At 41.7% G+C, this 26,938-nt stretch overlaps 2 protein-coding genes across 4 annotated transcripts in view; both read left to right on the plus strand.

Moving 5' to 3' along the window:
* The first annotated feature begins 400 nt into the window (after positions 1-400).
* Positions 401-16,105, plus strand: slc35g1 (solute carrier family 35 member G1). Its single transcript, XM_080789530.1, has 5 exons — positions 401-905; positions 4,471-4,651; positions 4,940-5,074; positions 11,174-11,370; positions 11,832-16,105. Exons 1-5 carry the CDS (start codon positions 533-535, stop codon positions 12,242-12,244), a joined length of 1,299 nt encoding a protein of 432 aa, XP_080645656.1. The 5' UTR covers positions 401-532; the 3' UTR covers positions 12,245-16,105.
* Positions 16,106-19,819: 3,714 nt separating this feature from the next.
* The window catches only part of plce1 (phospholipase C, epsilon 1), a 118,192-nt gene continuing 111,073 nt past the window's right edge, over positions 19,820-26,938 (plus strand). For all 3 annotated transcript variants that reach the window (XM_080789177.1, XM_080789178.1, XM_080789179.1), the window contains exon 1: positions 19,820-20,009. The gene's annotated coding sequence lies outside the window, so the exon portion shown is untranslated. The remainder of the gene's footprint in view (positions 20,010-26,938) is intronic.

Consider the following 26,938-nt stretch of genomic DNA (forward strand, 5'->3'; position numbering starts at 1 on the left):
CATGTATTATTATTATTTAATAATGATTTAAAAGTACAGGAAAAATATAGTACAGGTAAAGATCTCTCTCTAGAGAGACTGCTTGGGGCTTGGGAAGCCGTATTGGATATCCGTTAATATTTTGTAAATTGAAACAGGCATTTTCGACTACATTGTTAACCATTGGTTCACAAATGGAAGTGAACTGACCCCCAAGGCTATAATGTAATGTAATGTACTGCCAGTGAACTTGATTCTGTGGGAACCTGAGCGTGGTAGATAAACGTTGGGTAATGTTATGTTTGTCCAACAGAGAGAGAGAGAGCGAGAGCGCGAGGGGCTCTGTCCTGCCCCCCTGTGGAGAAAGTATCCAACGCACGCTGCCTGCCTGTTCCTGCCTGCTGTGTGTGTAAAGCAGCAGCCACCAAGCCAAGGTTACATATTAACCGGTGAACACACTCTCTCACTCAGGGCAACGAAAAGACGGGCACTGTGTTCTGCTTTCTGTCCGAGGCATGCTGCCGCTTAGCCGTCACACCTTACCATCAATACCATGGGCGACAACACTGTCACTGACTGCTGCAACCATTCAACAGACGACCCACGAGTTGTGTCCATAGTTGCCCGCAGAGCGGAGGACATTACTGTCGTGTTTCACAAAGTTGACAATGATGACGACGGCGGCGAGGACGAGAGTGAGGAGGAGGATGATGATGATGATGAGCGTATGGCCGAGATGATTCACTTGCAAAGTAACAGTCGCGTTGCTGTGTGTGATAACGGTGATGGTGGAGGGGAAGAGGAGGCGAAGGGGAGCAGTAATAAGTCACTGGATGGGAGCAGCGAGCAGCAGGCGCTGTGTGTGACAAACAGGCGCTCCGAGGAGCCCACATCACCTGAAGCAGGAGGAAACGCACTTCAACAAGGTACTGTCTGAAAAGACTATTTGTACTATATCGTTTTATAATGAGTCTCTCTGATCTCCCTCGCTATATGATCAATGTTTCCTCATCTAAAATGATCGGCGTGTGTCCACCACACACACACACACACACACACACACACACACACACACACACACACACACACACACGCACACAGATCGTGTGTAGTACTGCTGGTGAACTTTGAGAAGGGAAAGAGAGGGGAGTAAAAGGCTGATAAGCCAGCTGAAGAGAGAGAGCCAATGACCTCCCACGCATCCGCACGTTATAAAACTGACGTAGCTGTTGGTTTGGTAACAATAACGTCTACTAAAACAGTTATTATGTTCCCGGGAATCCAGGCTCATTGTACCAGTTCGAGCTGTGGTACAGTGGTTGTAGTTCAGTTCTTGAGGATAGGCTGTGTAATCCGGCTTACCGTTTGCATCATGGTTTAAAGAGGATGGATGACTGTGCAGTTTTACAGCGTGGTACCCCAGCATAGAAACAACCTGTTGCTTATTAGGATATTTGACCCAGTTATAATAACGTTATTGCAACTGTAAAAGTGGATTCCATTTATTGTTTTCAAGATCTATTCTAAATGGAGTGTGTGCTGTTGATTATATAGTGTACTAGTAATATAATAATAATCAACTCGGGGACAAACTGTGCAGCACACCAGTGACACCACCCTGACCCCCAACACACTGTGGGTTTGATAAGATATTATCAACAGATGGTTAAACCAGTTTTCATTGTGGCACTGACTGTCAGGCCTTCTACACCTTGCTCAAAAGTGTAATTATCATGCTCCTCACTTGTCCTGAGAATGAATGCCTTAAATAAACATTGTTGAACAATGAATTGAGAAAACATTTTTATGGACAAATAAAGAGATGACGGAGAAAGGGTTAATAGAATAAGGACTATAATGTTTAAACTTATACGCTTCAGCTTGGTGCAATGAAAATCACATCTGACAAATTGTCTCTGTGGTGGAAACCTTATATGTAAAAACTTTAATGATACTTTTCATTAAAGATTCAGATTAAAAACTCAAACAAGCTCAAAACACGCTTGGAGCTTGTACATATCTTCTACTGTCGATGGTTTTGTGTGACGCTGTAGTATGATCAAGTAGGCCGCAGCGCATTTATTTACAGAAGAAAAACCACACCCAAGTTAAAATATGGAGATAAGAGGTTTCTGCCCGACAGCAACAAAATAGTAAAAATTGAATGAACATATAATAGGAGGACAGATAGGAAGAAGTAACAAGGAACAAGGATAAAGGAAATGTACAGGTTGACCTCGTTTGAATGTAGGCTGCCGCTTAGCCAAACCTTTTACCAAATGGGCATGGCTATTTAACCAGCAGGCACAGTTTTCCATGCTTTGTGGAGCTCTTGTGTGTGTTCTTTTGTTTTGCCTGAAATCTTACCCATGAGTGTCCTTGGCTTCAGTATATTTTTCTCAAATTTCTCTCACAAACAATCCCTCCACCATGCCAGCAGCAGAATCTCGTTAAGGAGATGTGTGTGTGTGTGTGTGTGTGTGTGTGTGTGTGTGTGTGTGTGTGTGTGTGTGTGTGTGTGTGAAAACATAATCCTATATAATATAATTGGCAAATGGGAGGACCGGCTGGAGTTCCTAATGTATGCCCAAATATGGAGTGTGTTGTCTAACCTCAATGTGTCGCCTTGGCCTCAGGCCTCAGGCACAAATCAGTCAGGGATTTCACAAATCAGTGAAATCACACACACCATTTTTTTAAAGATAGTTTTTTGGCTTTTCTGTCTTTATTGATAGTATCAAGTAAAGATTGACAGGAAAGAAGGAGAGAGAGAAGGGGAGAGACATGCAGAAAAGGTTATCATGAACGGGACTCGAACACGAGACGCACTGTCAGAACAAAGCCTATATGTGGCATGCGCCTCACCACTTGGCCAGCGGGCGGACCCACACACACCAAAATTAACTAGAAAAAAATTATCTGAATTATTTTGCGGACCCCCTGGCTATGCATCGTGGACCCCACTTTGGGAACTGTGGCTATAAGTCACATCTGCATGTCACTACAGCGACAGAGAAGTGATCCCTCTCTGGCCAAGCCGGAGCCACTGCGGCCGGGAACAGAACCCCTCTGCATTTGAACCTGTGGTGGTGCATTATGTCCATTCTGTTGTATTTTTGTCTGGGTATGGTCTTTAAAAGACCATACCCATTGTCTGGTATGTTTAGCCCATTGACTATGACTCACCATATAGCCTATTTGACCTTGCTGATGACAATTTTTCAAAGCATACTGTGGTTTGATTGATTTGAGGAAGCCTGTGAGATTTGACTACGCCTCACCATGACTTGACATTGCTGACTATTTTCGAAAGCACGATTGTAAAACCCAAATTAACTATAGTAAAATACGCACATCACTTCGTGGAGGTGCTGGGTTCAAAAAGTGACATAGGAAAAGAGAAGGGAACCCGCACACTCATATGCTCCAAAAGGTTTATTTATTGACGACATTTCGAGCCAAGGCTCTTCATCTGGTCAAAAAAAACAAAACTGTTTTTCTTTACCAGATTAAACATTTTGGAGCATATGAGTGTGCGGGTTCCCTTCTCTTTTCCTAAAACCAGAATGAAAACATGAACTAATCGCTTCATATGAAATCAGATATTTGTAATGAGCTAGGTAATCCAACATTTTTGTCAAAGTTATGTTATTGTTGCGTTTTAAGCTATTTTTAAGTCTAGTCTAACATTTATCAACCGAGCGATGATGTTTAGCAAACATTCACTCATTTAATGAGGTACGGTTGGTTATGTTAGCTTTTAACAGTACTTCTATCTAAACAAATGTAGACAGAGTAGACAGACTGACTGCTACAGTATAGGAAAGGCCCGCTGTGATTGGCCAGTAGTCGCACAACCTCCACCCCACTCCGTTGAAGACGCAGAGGTAACATGAGTGACGTACGACGGCCAAAAAGCACAGGCGTGAACAGCAGTTCCGCATACTCTGCATATGTCACGGTCTATGACTTGGGCACCTGAGGTGGCGCGCTCCATGGGCACAAAATTGTGGGCGTGGAATTCTCCGAAATGTAATACCAGATATAGCAACATCATTTTAACATCATTTTTTGCCAATGGGTTCCCACATTGCTGGGGATATAAAAGATTTACTGTACTCCATCTCTCTTTCTCTCCCTCCCACCCCTCATTCTATCTCGCTGTCGTTCTACCCTCCACCTCTCCACCCGGGTTTCCTATCCCGCTGTCTGCCTCATCTCTCCCCCCACCCACCCATCCCTCTTTCCGCCCCCCCCACCCACCCATCCCTCTTTCTCTCCTCCCTCCCCCCCCCCACCCACCCATCCCTCTTTCTCTCCTCCCCCCCCCCCCCACCCACCCACCCACCCCTCTTTCTCTCCTCTTCCCCCCCACCTACTCTATCTGTGTAATCTTCCCTCTCTCCATCCCTGCTCCTTGACCTCATATTGTCTCACCCTATCCCTCACTCCCTTCCACTCCATCAACCCTCACACCTCCCCCTCCTCTAGCACCGGGGAAGAAAAAAAGATGTCCCGGTCTGGGATTGTTCTATGGTCTTCTGGCTACAGTGTTCTTCTCTGTCATTGCCTTCCTGGTAAAGACCATCGAGGGGATCCACGCCATCCAGATCAGTGCTATACGCTGCTTCTTCCAGATTCTGTTTATCACACCCTTGCTAATATATCACCAGTAAGTGTGGTTAAAAAAAGTACAGAAAATATACATTTTCATTTGGAATCTCAATACATGACAGTTGAATTCAGAAATGATGGATGGGAATCTGTTTTTTTTTTAAACGGTATTGACTGTTTGTATGTTTATAATGGGTGGGTAACATACATTTTCTTAAAGGATAAAGCTTCCATACCATCAATACATCCATCCATCGCAATCCATCCAATCATTTATCTATCTATTCATCCACCCATCCATCCATTTATCCATTCATCCACCCTCCTCCTATCTCGTCTCCTCTAGAACAGGTTTTCTGGGCCCCAGGGATAAGCGTGTGTATCTGGTTCTTCGAGGGTTCCTGGGCTCCAATACCATGATCCTCCTCTTCTATGCTGTGCAACAGATGCCTCTAGCTGATGCCACTGTCATCATGTTCAGGTGAGATCATCAGCTCATTATTTATATCTTATATTATTTTAAATCTTTTACATACAACATGACAACAAAAAAAAATCCTTTTTTACACCACTGCAAAATCATGTTCTCAGGTGCCACAACATTCCTGAAAACTAGACAATTATTTTGGGTTACTTTAAAAATGTTATATTTACTGAATTATTAAGTACTTATAAGGCTTCATAACACTTGTTATAAATGCTTATAATTATGCATAAGAACTTATAACACGTTTATTTTTTTATCAATTAACTTATAACAAGGTTTATGAAGTATATAAGTGCTGTTCATAATGCATTATAAGCTTAACAGAACAGCAAATTATAGCTACCATTACATAGTCAGTTAGAAAGTGTCTTTATGTATAAAGAAAAAGATGCATGTCACTAACAGCTGTGGTGGCTGTTCTTATCGGGAGATATTACGAGACAATGCAAGGAAGGAACTAACTGGTATAATTATATTTATTTTTCACATGGCCAGGCTTGGGTGAGGGGAGTGATAAAAGGACATTACAGGCGGAAATGTTAAAAAGAAAATACAGTAAATAATATGTACAGGCTCACAACACGTATTGTGAGTTGTAGCAATTTTGTACGCTATTAATTATTTTAAATTTCTTGTACAGCAAGAGAAGGGAACCCGCACACTCATATGCTCCAAAAGGTTTATTTATTGACGACATTTCGAGCCAAGGCTCTTCATCTGGTCAAAAAAACCAAAACTGTTTTTCTTTACCAGATAAAGAGCCTTGGCTTGAAACGTTTTGGAGCATATGAGTGTGCGGGACTGCGGGTTCCCTTCTCTTTTCCTAAAACCAGAATGAAAACATGAACTAATCGCTTCATATGAAATCAGATATTTGTAATGAGCTAGGTAATCCAACATTTTTGTCAAAGTTATGTTATTGTTGCGTTTTAAGCTATTTTTAAGATGAAAAGTCTAGTCTAACATTTATCAACCGAGCGATGATGTTTAATGAGATTCACTCATTTAATGAGGTACGGTTGGTTATGTACTGTTTTAACAGTACTTCTATCTAAACAAATGTAGATAGAGTAGACAGACTGACTGCTACAGTATAGGAAAGGCCCGCTGTGATTGGCCAGTAGTCGCACAACCCCCACCCCACTGGGTTGAAGACGCAGAGGTAACATGAGTGACGTACGACGGCCAAAAAGCACAGGCGTGAACAGCAGTTCCGCATACTCTGCATATGTCACGGTCTATGACTTGGGCACCTGAGGTGGCGCGCTCCATGGGCACAAAATGGTGGGCGTGGAATTCTCCGAAATGTAATACCAGATGTAGCAACATCATTTTAACATCATTTTTTGCCAATGGGTTCCCACATTGCTGGGGATATAAAAGATTTACTGTACTCCATCTCTCTTTCTCTCCCTCCCACCCCTCATTCTATCTCGCTGTCGTTCTACCCTCCACCTCTCCACCCGGCCAGAAAGGGATTTCTTTTCCCCCATAGGAAAATATCGATAGAGGGCGCAGTGGAGTAACTAAAATTATAATTATTTCCGGCGAAAGCAAAATCCCTTTCTGGCCAAAAAGTGCATTTATCACTGGCGGGGGGCTCAAAGTGCCTCCACTAAGGAAAGTAGGTTTTCTAATTGAGTACCACAGACGAAAAACAGTTTAAGTCCAAATTTCATTCTGACCCCTCCACGAAAAGGCCTCGTTGTCCTGAACCCATATCTATCATTTATACATTATGGATCAATAGTGTGGACTTAGACTGTTTTTCGTCTGTGGCATTCAATTACACAACCCGTCTTTGTACTGGTGAGTAGGTAAAACATTATTTTTATTTTCGCTACAGAGGAGAGGCTGGTCTTCATTTCATGCGAGGCAGGAAGCCAATCGGTTCCATAGCCTTAATGCAACGGCAGCAAGAGCTATAAGGCTATGGACCAGAGCTACGTGAACATGGAAGAGGCCTGAGAGGTACTGTGGAGCCAGGGCGGTGAGACATTATGGAAGAGGCCTGAGGGGTACTGTGGAGCCAGGGCGGTGAGACATTATGGAAGAGGCCTGAGGGGTACTGTGGAGCCAGGGCGGTGAGACATTATGGAAGAGGCCTGAGGGGTACTGTGGAGCCAGGGCGTTGAGACATTATGGAAGAGGCCTGAGGGGTACTGTGGAGCCAGGGCGGTGAGACATTATGGAAGAGGCCTGAGAGGTACTGTGGAGCCAGGGCGGTGAGACATTATGGAAGAGGCCTGAGAGGTACTGTGGAGCCAGGGCGGTGAGACATTATGGAAGAGGCCTGAGGGGTACTGTAGAGCCAGGGCGGTGAGACATTATGGAAGAGGCCTGAGGGGTACTGTGGAGCCAGGGCGTTGAGACATTTGTACTGTAGGTGAGAAGGAGGAGGACAGATATTTTGCCACTAAAAATGTCAATCACAGTTCACAGACAGGTTTTGTGCCATGTGCTAATGACAGCAGCAACGTGTCCTGAGTCAACACTCCCCTCATGGGGAAAACCCCATGAGGCACTATGAACAATACCATTATCTCACTGGCAGAAATTCCATATTAACGTAAAAGTGTTAACCAGGTCCAATTTCTTCCTTGTGAATACATATTGCTATGGGTATGTGATAAACAAATTCCATCCATCCATCCAACTTCAACCGATTATCTGTAGTCGGGTTGCGGGGGCAACAGCTCCACCAAAGAGCTCCAGACTTCCCTCTCCAGAGCAACATTAGTAACCTCCTCCTGGGGGATCCCGAGGTGTTCCAAGGAAAGTGAGCCTCTTCGACCTGGGACCAGAGATGCGGGCGTGGCTCCATGACACCAAGTTGGACCTCTGACGTTACACGAAAGAAGGAGAAAACTCAAATGTCCTTTGGTGGTCCCGGCTGAGAACTTGACGTGAGACAAGCTTTCAGATCGACACCTCCAGATGACAGGATGCAAGATGAGCACACATTAAGAATTATTGGTTCCAGATTCCACACTCGGTAAACAGAGAGCTTTGCCTTCTGGCTCAGCTTTCTTTTCGTCACCACAGTGCGGTACAGCAACTGCAATACCACCCCAGCCGCTCCGATTCTCCGGCTGATCTCCTTCTCCGTCCTCCCCTCACTCATGAATAAGACCCTGAGATACTTAAACTCCTTCACCTGGGGTAATGTCTCATTCCCTACTTGGACTGCAAAATCCACCCGTTTCCTGCTGAGTACCATGGCCTCAGATTTGGAGATGCTGATCCTCATCTTAGCTGCCATACACTCGACTGCGAAGAGCGAACCGGTCCAGTGAGAGCGGAAGGTCTTGGACCGATGGTGCATGAAGCAAACCTTAGCTCACCAAGCCATATACCCTCTCCGCCACGACTTTGCCTCGAGATCCTGACCATGAAAATCACAAACAGGATAGGTGACAATGCGCCAACCCCTACCGGAAACAAATACAACTTACTCCCGAGCACACGGACACAGCTCTCGCTTTGGGTGTACAGAGGGCCAATCTCTCAACAAGGTCCCCCTCACCCCATACTCCAGCTGCACCTCCTACAGAACCGGGGTAGCTGGTCACATGCCTTCTCCAAATCCACAAAACACATGTAGACCAGGGGCTCGATCGTACACCATTCTTTATCCGCAAGTATGTATGAATTATGCATGCATTACGGGGCCTCTTACTCAATACTAAATCCCAAAATGAAGGAGATAGGGCTCCTGGCGCGAGATGGAGCCCCAGATATGCATACTCCCAGGCCTGGGTTGAAGCCGCTGTGATTGGCCAGTAGTCAACCCAGCTGGGTTGAAGATACAGAGGTGACGTGAGTGACGTATCACGGCCAGAAAGCAAAGGCGTGAAAGGCACTTTGGGTAATTTTATCGTCAGATTATTTTATCGTCGGGTGACTGATATTGTCTTTCTAATATATGAGGAAGCGTGTTCTTTCAATTACTTTTCTTTCTTCAATTTAATTATTTTGAAAAGAAAAGAAGATAAACGGGGCAATATGAGTCACCAGAACCAAGGACGAGCATTTTCGATGATTAAAATGTAGTTTGAAGTTACAATGGGTTTGTATAGGAAGTAGGAACGGGGCGTGGCAGTTAAAATGAAAATCAAGTAGTAGTAGACGAAAACATTAGCGTGAGCTATCTTTCTCCAGAAACGTAATATTGCAATTGCGATGTACTGTAAAATCAGAAATGAGACCTGAACAGCGCCGTCTCTTTTGGCCCCTTTTTTGTGTTCAGCCTCTTAACCCTCTTTTAAGTAAAATGTACCCACATGAACCCTAGCATTTCTATTTTGAAGTCATAATAGGCGTGTGTGTGTGTGTGTGTGTGTGTGTGTGTGTGTGTGTGTGTGTGTGTGTGTGTGTGTGTGTGTGTGTGTGTGTGTGTGTGTGTGTGTGTGTGTGTGTGTGTGTGTGTGTGTGCGTGTGCGTGTGCGTGTGCGTGTGTGTGTGTGTCTAGTCAAAGTCTTGGACGGGGAGGGTCAGGGTTGCTCCTACACGTATAATCAGACCCTCCACGATGCAGTGAAGCTCTGTAATCTGTGTAATTACTGTTTCTTGAGGAAAATACCAACCATAATATGTAAGGAATATAAAAGAAAGTAAAACAATATGTTTATCACAATCAAATGTGTGTGTAAGTGTGTTTACATGTGCTTACATTCGTGTTTGTGTTCCAAAAGTGTCTTTGGTGTCTCTCAGTTTACAAGAAAGACAGTGCTTTCATGGTTTCTTGTTCTTTTCATTCTGACCTCATGAACTTTTTAGGCAAGGCAAGTTTATTTTGTATACCACATTTCATACACAGGGGCCATGCAAACTGCTTTACTGTGTATACGGTACAGTGAGTAAGGCATAAAAAGGGATACATTTCAGTTCCTCTAAAAGTTTGTTCCATCAATGTGTGGCATACAGTATTAACTAAACGCTGCCTCACCTGACCAACTTCATTTAAATAAGGCCTTTTCAATAAGTGGCGGGCGATTACTTTGGACGTGTGGAGAAGTTGAGGAGCATTGGTGCAAGTGGGCGCTGTTCCATGATATTAGGGACTGTAATCTGTGTTATTCTAAAACCGGCTAAAACATGGTTAATATGACATATGGTATTAGTGTTATTTCTTCATTCAGAGCATGCCAACACATTACACAGCATAAGAGAGGTGATGGAGCAATCGGTGTAAATGTATGACAGCTATATTTTCAATAAACATGGTTATGAGATGGCGTTGTAGACACTACGTGTAAGTGTAGGTTCTGCCGTAGTAGAAAGGGCTGCGACAGAGAGCAGGTTTATGTATCGAGCACTGATCCATTTCCGTTTGCCGTAGCCGACTGCCGTAGCCGTCGTTGCTTAAAGTCGCTATAGTCGCACGCGCCTGCGGGTGGCAAGAGCTGGAATGTTTTTTACGCTACACGTCTGCAAATGAGACCGCTTGTCACTCCTTGTCTGAAACGGCCTTCTGACTGTTGATTGATTGATTGAATACTTTATTTGCAGTTTGCAAAAGGTACAGGGGTATAGTTATACAATAATGCCAAAATGATAACACAAAAAGCCCTGAGGGCAATATTTTAAAATGTTATACTCTCACTTACACCCATCTTTTCCCACCACAATCTCTCTCTGTCTGCCTCTCTCTACTATCTTTATGTCTTTATCTTTGTGTGTGTGCGTGTGTGCGTGCACGCGTGTCTGTCTTTCTCTCTGTTTCTATTTCTGTCTTTGTCCTCTGACATTTCTCTATGACAAATGGACTCTAACAGGTCCATTTGGTTCCTTTTGTACACTCTCGGAGTTAAATTAACATTGGTTTTACAATATAAATTGGGGACCCAGAGATAGAAATTACATTAAATGTGGGTCCACTCCATAGCCTAATGCTAATGCATGTAAATCTGGGGGTCCTTGAAATTAAAATGGTTAAAAATCACTGCTAGAGCCGTATAAATCTTCTCTTATGGGGGTCCCTGGCATATGTTTTCAAAAGGGAGTCCACGGGCTAATACAGTACGTGTCAATTTGGGGGTCCTTGACATGAAAAAGTTTGAGAACCTCTGCTCATGCCACTCCCTCCTTCAGTAATCCGGTGTTCACCTCTCTGCTGGCGTGGATCTTCCTGAAGGAGAGGTGTACCATCTGGGACTGTATCTTCACCGTCTTCACCATCACAGGAGTTATCCTCATTGCCCGGCCTCCTTTCCTCTTCGGCGAGCGCATCCATGGCATCGAGAGTGACTACACTAATCACATCAAGGGGTCTGTCGCCGCCCTCGCTGGTAAGACGATTAGTACAGTACATCTTATGTTGTAGCACTGCATACAATCAAATGTTCCATGTTCTGGCTTGGTAACTGTTTCAAATGAAGCTGCACAATGTTTGAGGACTACTAAAGACGCAACACTACCTTTAGGGGCAGATTCACACTTTCAAGATTGTGATACTTAATAGACTAGAGATGTGTCATTTACTAGATCCTATGATGGTGTGTAAGTCCTGCAGTTCTTTAAAGGAAGGATCTTAACAGAGGCCTGTTATTTTGGGTGTATTCAGATGTGTTGTTCACCGTGCGTTTATTTTCTTTTGTTTTCTTTCTCTGACTGAATCACATGTTCATGTATTCATTCACGTATGTGCACACCAGCGTATCATACACCATTGCAATTGCTAGTGTCTGTCTGTTGTTCTGTTGAGTTGTTTGTTTGTCACATTAACTCAATTCAATGTAACCATTCCCAGGAGCCATCGGGGCTGCATTCACCGTCGTCATCCTGCGCAAGATGGGCAAGAGTGTCCACTACTACCTCTCTGTCTGGTACTACGCTGTCATCGGCTTCATAGAGTGCCTCATCGTGACCACCATCCTCGGAGAGTGGACCGTGCCGTCCTGCGGCCGTGACCGCTGGGTCCTGATGCTCATCGCCGTCCTGGGAATCGCCGGCCAAACCTTCCTCACCAAGGCCCTGCAGATCGAGAAGGCTGGACCGGTGTCTCTGATGAGGACTGTGGACGTGCTGCTGGCGTTCACCTTCCAGTTCTTCTTCTTCAACCGCAAGCCCACCTGGTGGAGCCTCGGCGGGGCTCTGTGCGTGGTGGCGAGTACGAGCGGCGTGGCACTCCAGAGGTGGTACAGCAGCACGCACAAGAGCTGAAGACGACCGCTGAAGACCATTTCTAGTATTTCAAATTGTTACTGTTATTTTCTATTACTTATTCTTTATTATTATTCTATCTGGGATTGTGCGAAGGGGTTTAAATGTGTCAACATGGAGACTGATAGGAGAGTTACACCGAAAAATGTATCACAAAATATTCGTAGCGCTGGCTGTGCCCAATAAAAGAGGAGTACTTGTTGTCACAGTACCAACATGTTTAATTCAGCATGAGGAACAATGCAGACGTTTCAGCATTAAGCTTTCATCTGTGTTCAAAGTGTTCAAGTGGGGAATGTTAATAATACCCATTTGATCAATGATGAAAGCTTGATGCTGAAAAGTCTGTATTGTTCCTCATGTTGAATTAAACATTTTGGTGCTGTGATGATGATTACTTGTCCTTTATTTTGTGCAACCAGTGCTGTTTTGAAGAGTTTAAAGACGTACTGTAAGGGCTTAAATGCACTGAGGAACATGTTAATCCAGGATAAACTAGTAGGAGTAATTTATCCTGACAGTTTTTCCAAATTTGGTACACACATCTTTGCATTTGCTTTTGAGGCAAAAATGTAAGAGCTATCACATATTCTATTATCTATCATATTTATTGAAATTATGTCCTTGGTGTTAATTAAACTCTGAGTGTAAAACAAATGGATATAAATGGACCTGTAAAGGTCAATTTCTCCATTTGTGTAGGTCAACGTAGCTGCACCTAACTCTGCCCTCCTGTAGCCTGTTCAGCAACTCAGTATAGAGATTTTTCATTATATTTTAAGGAACACAGGCAAATATTTTGATAGGATACCTTTTTAGAATGGGGTGAAACTATTTTCGAAAATGTCACTGGGTGTAATACTACCTGCTGTAATACTAACAGCTGAATATGCCCATTCCTGCTCTCACTTATACATTATCATAATGCCACGTTTTGTGATACCAAGACCTGGGTCCAAAGGTATTAGCATAATTATTATTTATCCTTGTTTGCTCAAGTACCATATTGATGGTGTTAAACAAACTAGGACCATTTCTATAGTGTCAGCAGGTAAACTGTCAGAGAAAGATATATTGGTATATATTGTATTTTCTTGTAGCAAACCACACTGGTATTTAAGAAACACAAAACAAATAACGCTAGCTAGATAGCTTGGCAGATACTAGTGCAAATAGATGACTACCAATAATACTAATAGATTGTGCTAATGACATTGAATGTGCAATTCAAACCAAAGAAGCATTATATAATCACTTTAATCTTTGACTGTGAGGTTTCCCACACAACTTCCACCTTGAGGCCTTATGAAACGGGACAGTGAAGTGTGAGGTACTATCTCATATAAACTTTTCAGAAATTATAAAAAAAAACTGCCGAATTAGAGCTGCAAGGATTACAGTGTTATGCTGTAAAGCACTCTCAGGGATCTGGTTTCTTATTTATAACAGCCTGGGTTATATATAGAATTTGGGTTGGGAACTTGGGGCCCACCGCTGGGCTGCGAAGGTATTGAAAATGAACCCCCAAATAATTGGCAAACACTATGATTTGAATGAGTATATATATATATATATATCTATATATATATATATATATATATATAAACATTGAACCAAGCCAGAACACAATCGATTGATTATCAAAAATAAAGGCTCTTAAAAGGCCATCTGTCTGACCACTTAACACGGCAGCCATTTAAAAGGTCAGATGGGTGGTCAGCGAACACTTTCAAGATTTTCAAGTTGGCCCTGATCCAGAATAGGTTGGGAACACTGGGATACATCTATGTTTTCTGTCATAGTAAGTCAACATACTGTATAAAACGAATCATTATCCAAGGTGTAAATGCCTTTAATTTCCTTTAATCCTTTAATTTATTTTCTCCTTTTTTATAATGGTACAGTGGAATAAAAGAAAGGGTCTTGGAACAAGATAAATCAGTTCACAAGATGAGGCACACATTTCCCAAAATGGAAAAAAATCATCAGACAATCCTATAATTTAGAGACATTACAATCTTCATTACGTCTTCATTTAAAAGCCTCTAATTGGCATCATTTACAATGACAATCATCCACTGCTGGCTTGAATTAGTTCCTTGAAATTGTAAAAGTTGTGTGCGAGAGGGTGTGTGATTATTTTGTTGAAAGATTTTTATTAGTTTTACTTGAATTCAATTTTGGAATTTGTCATTGCCAGAAGATCTTTTAAGAAGCTTACGCGTAAGATAGCAATACATTACTTATCTATTTTGTAAGCAATGCTGCCATTTTTAACAATTATAGAGAACATCCATAACTCACTGCAGAGCAGTTGAACATGGATGAAATATGTTCTTCTAGAGCAGTAAAGTCAGTGTCAGTAAACTGTCACTTTAATTCCATAAACATACAAGACTAATTAGTTAGTTATTCAGTTAGTTTTAAAATCACATTAGCTATTCGTATTTTTACTAGTCAAAGTAATAACTTCCATTGTTGGCTACTTAACATCTATGGGGATATTTCCTTGCTGAAAACAATATGTTACTTGTGTGTTTGTGTTGACACTCAGTGACAATATTATATATTTAGAAAAATATTGTATTTTCCTTAAACAATCAGACATTGATTCAAATAAGAATAGAAACATTTAGAATGGTCTATATGCAGTGTGTGTGTGTGTGTGTGTATGCAAAGAAAATCAGTGGCGTTCTCCTTTATGCTTTATAAAAAGCACTTTCAGAGTTCAGACTCAGGCTGATGTCGCAGTCTTCATAACTTGAAGCTTTTCTACTCTTTTATTAATTGTTATTTTCCATGGCTTGAATTACTAAGCTGTCAGCGCTGCACAATCATTATTATGTAAGTGCAATTATTTTCAATTACTTTAGCTAATCCTAACTTTACTGTGTTGGTGTGACTAGGGATGATGTGATGTCGCTGTTCAACCACACTTCACTGGTCGCATTAGTTCAGTGATTAGTATCAATCCGATCCATTAATACTTTTATTGAACAATATTCAATCTATTTCAGTGATTTTCAACCTGAGGGCCGGGGACCACTGATCCAGCATCTGGGTAAGTGGTCAGATGGGTGGGCCGCGAACACTTTTGAGATTTCCAAGTGGGCCCTGATCCGGACAAGGTTGAAAACACTGATTTATGATAATCCGTTTTTGACATTCCCTGAAGCCATATTATTCCAGCCTGATATCATCCAGATGTCATCCCAATTCAATCATTTTCTTCCCTTTCTTTCTTTATTTTTGTGCACAGTATACTGTTTGTTAACTATTAACCCCTGGCGTCCCTATTTTGGGCATGTCATTAGGCCTATAGGGGAAGATTTTGAAACATAATTCAAAATAAATAAATAAAAATCTACAATAGCAATAATAGTCGATCTACAAGCCCAGAAAGTGCTGCAATTTGATGCGTTGTGAGCTTGTATATTGGCAATTCTTGCTATTCATTTTATGACAACAGTATATAGGGCTAAGTGGTTCAATACTGTGATATTTATTCATTGTTCTTGGTAGAATGTTGAGATCACCATAGGGGTGTAATTTGTGTTGTTTGTTTTGGCTTGATTGACATAGATTTATATCTATATTTGTTGAAACTAAATTGCAAGTATTATATAAACGTTTTTATATTGCTAAATGCTTAGTTCAATATATTTTTTAAGTAACTTCAAGCCTTCATGCCTTACGAGACTATACTACAACTGTTTAGTTTTTTAGGAGTTTTGTAACAACTATGCTTTAACAGTATTTATTTTACTATTTCTATGCTGTATTACATTCAAACATTACATTAAAATGTAAGTGTAATGTTACAAGAGTATGATTCTAGAATAAAGTGCATATACATTTGTACCTTTCTTGTGTCTTCCTGGTTTTATCTAGCAACAAAAATATGTTTTAATTTCTAGTGTATTAATTTGTACTCGTTTCTCCATCACTAAGCATTCCATGATGCAACGCGTACTGTAAGTACATCACCATCTTCTGAAAATGAGGGAAAATTGTGGAACTAGCCCAAACTGTGTGGAAGCTTTGGTTGCATCTACTCTATTGTCCCACTGGCTTCTATTGTAGTAACCTATAGCTGTGCTAATGACTCTATGGGAGACAATGGTAGAAACTAGCTAGGGTCCAGTTTGTTTGGGATCCTTTCACAAACTACTGAGTCAGGTCTGAGTCAGGACTGCTTAGAATAGTACCTGGCCGAGGGGGATTGTTGTCATTGTCTCAGAATGTGTATGATTGTGTTTATGCTTGTACATGTACACACGTGTGGGTTGTTATTGTCTCAGATCGTGTTACAGTTTATGTATGTACGTGTGCACATTATGGGCTGTCATTGTTTCAGAAATGTAGGGCTGCATGTGAATCTTCTGCTATCACGATTTGATTCCAATCCTTGGGGTCATGATTCAATTAAAAAATATTTTTTAATCGATTTAAAAAATCGTGACTGGACTTACTTCATTATGACTTGACATGATGTTTAATGTGATTATGTGATTATGGCCATCAGGTGGCCTGATAAAATATCAAATGCCAGCCTGTTGGAGAAAACCAACCAAAACGCCATCAGCCAGGATGTGAAGAAGAGAAAGTGGGGGTGGATTGGACATACCCTCCGAAAACCTACTGACAACATCACTAGGCAAGCACTGGACTGGAACCCACAGGGCAAAAGAAAAGTGGTGAGGCCAAAACAGACCTGGAGAAGATCAGTGGAGAGTGAGGCAAAGTCAACCGGATTATCGTGGGCCCAGCTGAAGAAAACTGCTCAAAACAGAGTCCGATGGTGGGGTGTGATTGCGGCCCTATGCTCCACCTAGGAGCCTACAGGAATAAATCAAGTAAGTCAAGTGATTATGGTAAGCTTACATTTCATATCACAAACACAATAAAAACTCTAGTATTCAACGAGCCCCCCCCCTTTTTAATTGATTTTTCTTTTTGAAATAGAGTTTTGGAAAAATAAATTGACAGGCCTTTAGTATTTGAGTAGCCTATGTATATATAGGGCTTTCTATACCGTTGTTGATTTCCCCTTTTATTTATAGAAAAACGTACAGTGTTTATAGTTATAATGACTTGAGATATTGTTCAGACATAATAATGCCCTGAGGGAACTGAGTAGGCATTACATCAAATTAACTGAAGTGGATTATCGATGTACAATGTGTGAAAAGCTTTTCACAAATGTTTTGCTGTTATACCTATGATTTTACAATTATATACTTACCACAGTGACAGTATGTCATCAATATTACAATTTTATTATTAATAATAATAATAATCATCATTATTAGTACTACTATTACTGCTACAACGGTATGGCTCCAAATCTACAGGGACATGTGATGACCCTTTCCAGACAGCAGAGGGCAATGTTTTCACACTAATTATATGGACATTTTTGTTCATAACCAACTTCTTATTAACATGGAAAATCCAATCTGGAACTCAAACTGTTGAGTTTGTATGTAAATTAAATTAGCCAAACTTTGGGTAGGAATTGTTCCTTTTCGCGACAACTCGAGTCTAAACAGAACTGAACAGAACTCACAGGGCATTCCTCACTTTGTTGGTGGTGCAATAGAGAGAGAATAATTATTGATGCTCCCTCTAGTATTGTGGCTGTCTCACTTTAGTGAGGTAGATAATCATGTATGAAGGTATTGAGGGCATTGACTTTGACTATCTTAAAACCCAATCCCATTTTTAATTGCTTAATCCCGTCTTCTACCATGAGCCATCCCAGACTATAGCAAAAATGTGTTGGAAATAGGTGAATCATGGGTCCCAGCGGCAGCCTCCCAGGCCGAGAAGTATAGTTAGTTAAGCTAGGAACATACTCATAGCCTCGAATTGCCTTTCTAAACTCCCCCCCCCCCCCCCCCCCCCTGTATATTATGGAACATAAGCTTTACCTAACTTTGCTACTACAGGGAAAACATGCACATGTACAGTACATAGGTGCAGCATGTTATCTAAAAGATGTCATTTCCTGAAGATCTAACCTGACTAAATCATTATGAAGACAGGCTGTACAGTCAGAATTATAGGGTGCCCTTTATCAAACTATATTTACAGTTGTCTGATCGTTCAGTTCAAATTATGAGCTCAATTAAAATGATGGATTGAGTTACTTAATATGTAATCATGAATGCAAGTTCTGACAGATGGGTGGTATGGGTGGCGTTGGCAATTGTACAACTGAGGGCTGGATGTGGAGGATGGATGTGTTTTAGCTTACATAATACACCATAGGTAGCATGCAAAATAGGCCTATACTGTTATTATTATACAACATTACGAGGGGTGGAGACAGACAGACAGAGAGAGAGAGAGAGAGAGAGAGAGAGAGAGAGAGAGAGAGAGAGAGAGAGAGAGAGAGAGAAGGTATAGGACAAGAGCCAGATGTGAACACACTTCATTGCCAACACATGGGTTCACTCCAAGCCTCCACCCTGCCTGGTGGACACAGAGGGAATGCCCCCTTTCTTTTCCTTCTTTTCCTGAATCCCTGCCCCCCAAAATGTTTGTGCACGGTCCTGGATGGATGGATGGATGGAGGATTGGAGGGGTTGCACATTCCTCCCAGATGGCATCAGACTTCCCATCAGCCAAGCCGAAGGGAATCGGAAAATAATCCCTCATTTTCCAACGTGAAATAAATGCAGTTATAGGCTCTGAATTGGAAGGGGGTATCCTCTCTTTCATTAAAACACATGCACACGCACGCACACGCACGCGCGCACACACACACACACACACACACACACACACACACACACACACACACACATGCAGGGGGAGTGACTGACTGCCTGGGTAGGAGGCTGTACCACAACTGCTGCAAATTTTACACAATTTTTACTGTCTCAGCAGAGGGGGGAAAAAAAGAAAAAGAAAAAAGAAAGACAACCGGTGTAACAATGGAACCATTATCGTCTAGGGCCTAACTAGGCTACCATGGCTGTCCAGTGACTCCAGTGTCCAATCTATCTATACAACTTCAGTTTTTACCAGCTAATTAATGTCCACATATGAATCATTGAATCAATCAATCAATCAATCAATACAATGAATCAAATTTGATTCATTGTATTGATTGATGCAATTTATTGCATTAACCTACTGTCAAATCTTAAACCTTAAATTACAATGCAATTTTCACTGTAGGCAAAAATGACATAAACACTTAGCTGTGACAATGGAAAAAGTGCACTTAAACAATAGAACACAGACAGGCTGTGAAACGTAGTTCATGGGCTGCCTATCGTGAAAAATGGTGGGCAGACATTCCAATGTAGTGACATTACCCATACACACACAGCTTTCACGCTGGTTATCGTAAGCCAGACCAGGGGCTATTGTCCTCTGGTGCAAGCACCACGGTACTGTGTGGCTGGCTACTGGGACGAGAGGGAGAGAGAGAGAGAGAGAGAGAGAGAACTGCATGGGAGGAGAGAGAGGGGTAGTGAGCCTGGTAGAGAGAGAGAGAGAGAGAGAGAACTGGGAGGGAGCCAGGGAGGAGAGAGAGAGAGAGAGAGAGAGAGAGAGGTTTCCCATTGCTGCTTGCTTGGTGCTTTCCCTGTCTGTCAGCAGGACCAGAGCATGCAACAAAGTTGCAGCAGTTGATTGACGGTTCTTCCTTATCACGGCCATTTGGTAATTAACGGCCATTTAACGGGAGGGTCGCCCCACGGGGTGTAACTGTGACTGCCTGGGCTGGACGTGAAGTGAAAACACTGTCTTGGTAAGTTTGTAACCTTACCTCGCTTCCTTTACTGTTCTACCAAAACACAGCGTGACGGCATGCACGTGTCACGCCGAGGCTGTGGCTTCTTCTTCTGGGTTGTAGCCTCCTGGCAGCTTGTCATTTGTCGTCGTTTAAAGCGGCGTGTTTACTTTATCCAGACATTTCAAAAGCGTCAGCGTTATAATTCTTTGGCGGTTGGTTCCAAAATGCGTGTTTGTGTGTCGGGAGAGTGGGAGACATGACGGGTAACCGTTTAACACTGGTTGACTGACGTAATTAATTGTTTGCACTTAGTTTGCAGTTTTGCACTATCGCCACCAATCTTAATACAGGGCAGATTTAGAGCTAATATAGCTGTCAGAAGAACTGTCTGTCAGTGCCACCAAATGACCCTTAAAAGATTGAATGCGCGAAAAGCACTTTGCCAGGCTGCTGGCATGGTCAAGTGTATGTGTGTGCGCGGCGCGCGTGTCAGTGGGGGGGGGGGGGGGGTCATGTACTGTCTGAGTCCTGGTCAAGCACAAGCACTGGATCAGGGCTAGTAGGCCTACTGTCTGTGTACCGTATGGGAGGAGGGGGGGGGGGGGGTAGGCCTATTTGCTGTATACAAACACACAGGGCAGCTATAGCTATAGCTACACATGCAGGCACCACAGGTGCATTGTGCATTTTAACCTTTGAACGTTCACATTTGGGTGTCTTTCTACAGTATTGGACTTGGTTCTCAAACGTTTTGACTTCAAAGACTCCCATAATAATATTAAAGACAGAATCCTGAGAGTGTACGAATGCGTGTTGAGGATGTGAACCCCAATAATTTGTTTGTCTGGGTGGCAAAGAGAGACATTGGACATGCTCTACCGACAGTGAATTTATGGACACATTGAATTTGAGTTGTCCCACTGCAGTGGAAAATAGAAATGTAATAGACTAGTACAGTACATCACAATGTAATATAACCCATCGTTAAGATTTACAAGTTGGATGTACTCCATTGATCTTCATTAAAGAATACTGGAAAAAGTGAATACATTCTCAGCTCTTAATGTACCGATCTCTCCAGCTGCCATTCAGATCACAATTTACAATGTAGGCATTTAGCAGACGCTCTTGTCCAGAGCGACTCAGAGTGTGCCAGATCAGAGTCAGTAATGTGAGGGATGAAGAGAAAGAGAGAGAGAGAGAGATGGTTAGAAACAATAACTGGTTCAAGAGTTTTGGACAGAAGGGAAAGGTGTGGTGGAGAATGAGCACACAGATGCCTTTGAGCAAGTAGGGAAACCTCAACCACTTATATGCGGACAAGATAATTTTGTGGTTACACAACACACAGTGATTTGAATGCGCATGTATACTTACAGGACTAAGGACATTTCTTGGAGGAAAAAAACCCACTTGTACTGTGTGCTTAGCATTGTTAGCAAACTACCCCTGGTTAAATCGAGGCTAACGCAGACTTTTAAAATACTTTGCATGTTCAAATTGAGTTTGCATTTAATTTGCATTAAACATTTTGGTCACAGTAGTGTGCTATAGCCTACGTTTTTTTGTGTTATGTCAAGGTAAAGCTTAGAATTTGCCATGACAGAGTAGTTCATGAAAGGGACATAGATCCACAAACCACAAATAAATACAGTCATGCCTTCTAGATTTCAGCCCCCCATTTGCCTCTGTGTTGTTTCCCCAACATAAACACGTGTGCACCGACCTTCACACTTACGATCATCTGAGCCTGCATATACAGCCACCCCTCTTGAGTCAGCTCTCTCTCTCCCTGTTATTACACCACACACACACACACACACACACACACACACACACACACACACACACACACACACACACACACACACACACACAGAGCCTCTCTGCAGTTTCCATTGGCGTCTCGCATCACCCTGCTGTCTAATCAAAGCCATATGTTCCCCAGGTCGCTCGCATGAAAAGTGTTCTGTTTGCAGCACTTTCTGTCTCTTTCTCTAACCAGCCTTTCACTTTGTTACAGTGGTTGGTTGTCAGTGTTCAGACTCAGTTGTGACTTGAGTGGAATTGGATATTTATCAAGTAAACTGTGGTTGTGACTTGTGAGCAGTGGCACACCATTCCACAGGTCATTTGAAAGTGCTTTCACCATCACAATGAAGTTAGTGTAAAACACATAGGCCACTCTGGTTATAGTCCTTTGCCTTGGCATGCACCACATATTCTGTAAGGCTACATTTCCCCAAGTGAAAACCCCAAACACTAATAATTTCTCTTCATCTGCACGTTCCATGTGCGGTTGAAAATGATTTATTATGTAAGGATGTTTTTATTGCATGTTTCTCTTTACAAGTAGGTGTTTCATTTGGCTCTGTTAGACCAGTTGAAGGAATGTCATTCTAGTGTAGTCGTGTAGCATGCATTTTCTTCTTTTATTCTCTAAAGCAGCGGTTCTCAACCTTTTCTCTATGAGGGCCCATCTTAAAAGTGTATAGAAACACGTGCATTTTCAGAGCATATTTATTTTAATGATCAATCAGTCGTATTCCTCAGAGGAACTAACGTGATAAACTTTCAAGTTATTATTTATTATATATTATATATATTATCATTTTTATACACACATACTATTATATTATCATTAAAGCATTAGCTTTTTGCCAATTATTTGGGGGCCCACTTGGAATATCCTTAGTGGGCCCCGGACCACAGGTTGAAAATCACTGCTCTAAAGCAGTGGTTCCCAAAGTGGGGTCCGGAAACCCCCAGGGCGTCTGTAACTCTGAGAGTGTACATTTGGTTCCATTTGTACACTCTCTGAGTTAAATTAACATTGATTTTACAATATAAATTGGGGTCGCAGAGATAGATATGCCATTAATTGGGTGTCAGTAGACTTAAACAGGAGATAATCACTGCGTAAAAATCTTCTCTTATGGGGGTCCCTGGCATTTCTTTTCAAATGGGGGTCTGCGGGATTATTAGTGTCAATGTAGGGGTCCTTGACATTAAAAAGATTGGGAACCACTGCTCTAAACTCTACAGCATGTCTCTTTCGTTCTCTGACTTTGCTTCATTCCATCTGTGCCCCATTCTACACTTGAGCTCTTGATTTCAGCATAACTACTTAAACCTTATACTTACCCAGGGTCCACCAAGGCGCTATACTAGAGCCTCTAGTAGTATTTCCCTCTACACCAAATCTCTTCGGCGAAACTAGCCTATCTACAAGCGTTTTGAGCAAAACAAACGGCAATCGCATACAGTACATTTTATTTTGTTTAGTTTATCTACTAAATACATTTTTTTAAATGTACTCTGCCTTATTGTAGGGTCCCCTATTGTTGTACCCCTGACTCACTGATTTCAGCTTTAGTGTTTTGCGCCCCATGTGAGGTCGGACCTAATCACATACCAGGCTGTGAGTCATCCTTTGGATGAGTTGTGAAGTAATCCCTTGTGAATGAACATTGTGGAAAAAAAGGCTTTTATGTCAGAGCAATGAAGGGACAAATAATGATCTTGGACAGGCGGTTTAAAACCTTTTCAGCTCAGGACACAAGGGAAAAACGGTCTCTGTGGAACCACAATTACAATAAAAACATAATGGTACACTGAATGTACCCAACAGCAATGATATCCTAAACTTTAAGCACCTCACTTTTACGATACTTATTTCTTTATGAAGCGGCAGATGATAGTTGAATGTTGAATAATGTACATTTTCACTGCCAGATTAGAATCGGATACATTCTCTAGCTCATTTTGATTGAGTTTCTTTCTTTCTTTCTTTCTTTCTTTCTTTCTTTGAAATCTCACCCAGAAAGTGTCACTATAACAATGAAATTAACGTTTTGGTGGCCTCTAACTTTTGGCCTCACAAACTCTTTGATTCCAGAAGAATCTGTCCATATAAGTTTATTATGACCATTGTAAGATAGAGAGCTAAAACATGGTGAATCTGGCAAAAAGCAACAAAGACAAAATAATCTTTGCAAGCCACGACACTGGTTGAGCTGAAAATCACTATATGCTCCCTATATAAGAACATATAAGTTTATCACATGCTCTGCTGTGATAAACTTGCTTCTTACTGTATCTTTATTTTAGCACAGCAGATTGTTGACATGTACAGCTACAGTATTTATACAGTTTACTGTAGTATAGGAGCCATTCCTGAAACCTTGTGATTTTTCCAATTTTGATATTTCGTTGATATTGTACTTAGATTGAATATCACATTTTCTACAGACAGACAGACCGACAATATCATGTTTACACAGACAGTTACACCCACATGATGTCAGCCTTGTCAGGGTTAGTCCATTATCAAATATATACCGTAGTTAGGATGTGAGCTTGAAGACACACACACACACACACACACACACACACACACACACACACACACACACACACACACACAGTAAAACACATCTGATTTTGGTTATATCAAGTATCTCCAAGGGAAGAATCAAGAGGTAGTGAGATCACCCCTGAGCTTCTTCACTCCATGATCCATCATAATGTTCTAGTTTAATCACAGTGCAACAAATGTCAGATCTCATTGGACACACAATACCTTACAGTTCATTTTTTAAGCCAGCTCTCCCTCACTGTCTTTTCACTTGGCACAGTAACACAACAGCACAGTTTTACCCTGGGTTTTGCATTATACTACAATACGATTTAAAGGAGTGCCAAGGCGTGCCCAACTGATTTTTGGGACAAGATTCAAATCGTGAATTTGAATGTCCAATTGGCGTCAAAGGCTACGGCTTAAGAAGAAACTGCACCCTTTTCACATTGACCTATTATAGCGCCACCAGAAGGCCACAATAACCTACCTGACCTGTGCTCTGAGGAGCACTTTCTATTGTTTCTAGAGATATATCATTCAGCATCGGTCAACATCGAGGAAGTAGTGACAAGTGTTGTCACCCTTCATTTCACAAAGAGTGGTGTCACTTAGCACTTAAAATCTATGAATGAAAAAAATTAATAGTGAAAATAGCCAATAGTTTTGTAGAAACATGTTTAGAACTAGCTTGCATAATCTTTGGACATTTTAGAGAACATTCGCCTATAATGAAATTTAAATATCATGGTGCATGTATTGTATAACTTTTATTAGAATTATTTTGTCCAACGTACACAGCGTAGCAACACACATGATACTCATCAGTGAGAAAACACATCCATAATTGAACAACATTTACCATAATCAAGTTTGATTTATAACTTTTTGGGAGCACTCAACTCACAGCCTTGTGGTCACTGAGAGAAGAAAATGAACAATATGATTCATGTTTTAAATTGATTCAATTCATAAAATAGTTGAGTCATTAAACATTTAGCCTGTAACATACAATATTCACTGTTTTACTGTATCATGATGGGTCATGTTGTTGATCAAGCCCTGTATCCTGTCAGTCTGTAGTGTAGGTCTTTCAAGAAATATGGAATTAATTAAACTTGTCAGCTGGATACCAAAGCATCAGAATGACATGTCATGTTCTCTGTCACTCTCCCTCAAAATGAGACTAGCAAGACAGACAGGGAATCCTATACTAAAATGGAATTTTATTACTTATCTTTTGTTGGATAGTTTGTAAAGGACAAGATTATGCTGTGTAAAAAAACATGTGCTATATTGTATTGTAACTTGTAAGACAGCAAGCCATGTAGAAGTAATTGGGGGTTTTCTTGGTCAGTGCACTTGTCACTGTGTGTGATGTGACCTCGTTTTGTGTCTGTCTGCCTGCCTGTGTTTGTCTGTGAGAGAGTCTGTGTGTATAACATATATAGGTTGAGATTTAGCTATGGGGGACCGTTTACTCTGAAGTGCAGTCAGTGATGTCGGAAGTGCAGCCCTCTGTCATTGTGGCAGGCACAAGGTTAGAAGATTTGAGACCAAAGTGAGTGGACTGCATTGTTGTCATAACTGACAACAGTATCACACTAGGGAGTGTATCATTGGCATGATGCAATGTCATTGGTAATTCGTTGGCAGTGTGAGAGTCACCTACCCCACCATGTTATGATTTTAAAAACAAGAATCTGTGACACCTGGTCAGGCCTGTTGGTTGACTATGATTCAATGATTCATGTTGACACTTGGCAGGAGCTTCTTTCTTGCCGTTTAGCCTCGGTTAACCTGCTTTACATGAGTTCTCATCGACAATAGGCTCTGGGGCTCTGCAAGAGAACTTGAGTCAACAGTTGAAAAGTTGTGTGTGCGTCCAGTTGGTGCTCAGCAGAGCCTTGATGTGCAGAGGCCCGAGGTCCACTGCGTGCTGCGTGCGCAACGTCCCAGTGATTGACAGTTTGAGCTGAACTGTGTCAGCGTTGGACGACATCTGTAGCAACAGCAAGACAAAATCACACTTGTGTGTCATGATAAGCATTTATGATGATTGATGAGGTCATCAAGTGTCATCAAAGTTCAGTAAATAGTCCATAGACTTGGCACCCAGCCACCCACTACGTTATAGTTTAATGTGGCACACACAACGTTATAGTGTACTGTGGCACCCACTACGTCATATTAAATGTGTATTTTGCCAATGACTTGGCCTGAAAGTTTGTACGGATACTACGAAATAAATAGTTCCATAAAAAAATCCATAGACTTGGCTATGGAGCCGCATGTTGGAACCTTCAATATACTCTGGCTCTAGACTCTAACTGTACTTCCAGTAAGATACTTCCAGCAGTTATTTTCCAGGCTTTATCTCCTCCTAAGACGGAGATAAAACTGGGAAGTGGGAATGAGGTTACTCAGGCCAGTGGCAATGTGAACTGTGGGGGTTAGCAGTGGCAGGGATTGTGTTGTATAGTTGATTGTCAGAGTAAGAGGGAGAAAAAACACAATTATTTTCATACAACATGGTTATTCTGCAAAATATAATTTATTCATAGGAGCTTAATTAGGTCAAACTCTT

This window comes from Protomyctophum bolini, assembly GCF_963924005.1.
Source record: "Protomyctophum bolini genome assembly, chromosome: 18".
NCBI lineage: Eukaryota > Metazoa > Chordata > Actinopteri > Myctophiformes > Myctophidae > Protomyctophum > Protomyctophum bolini.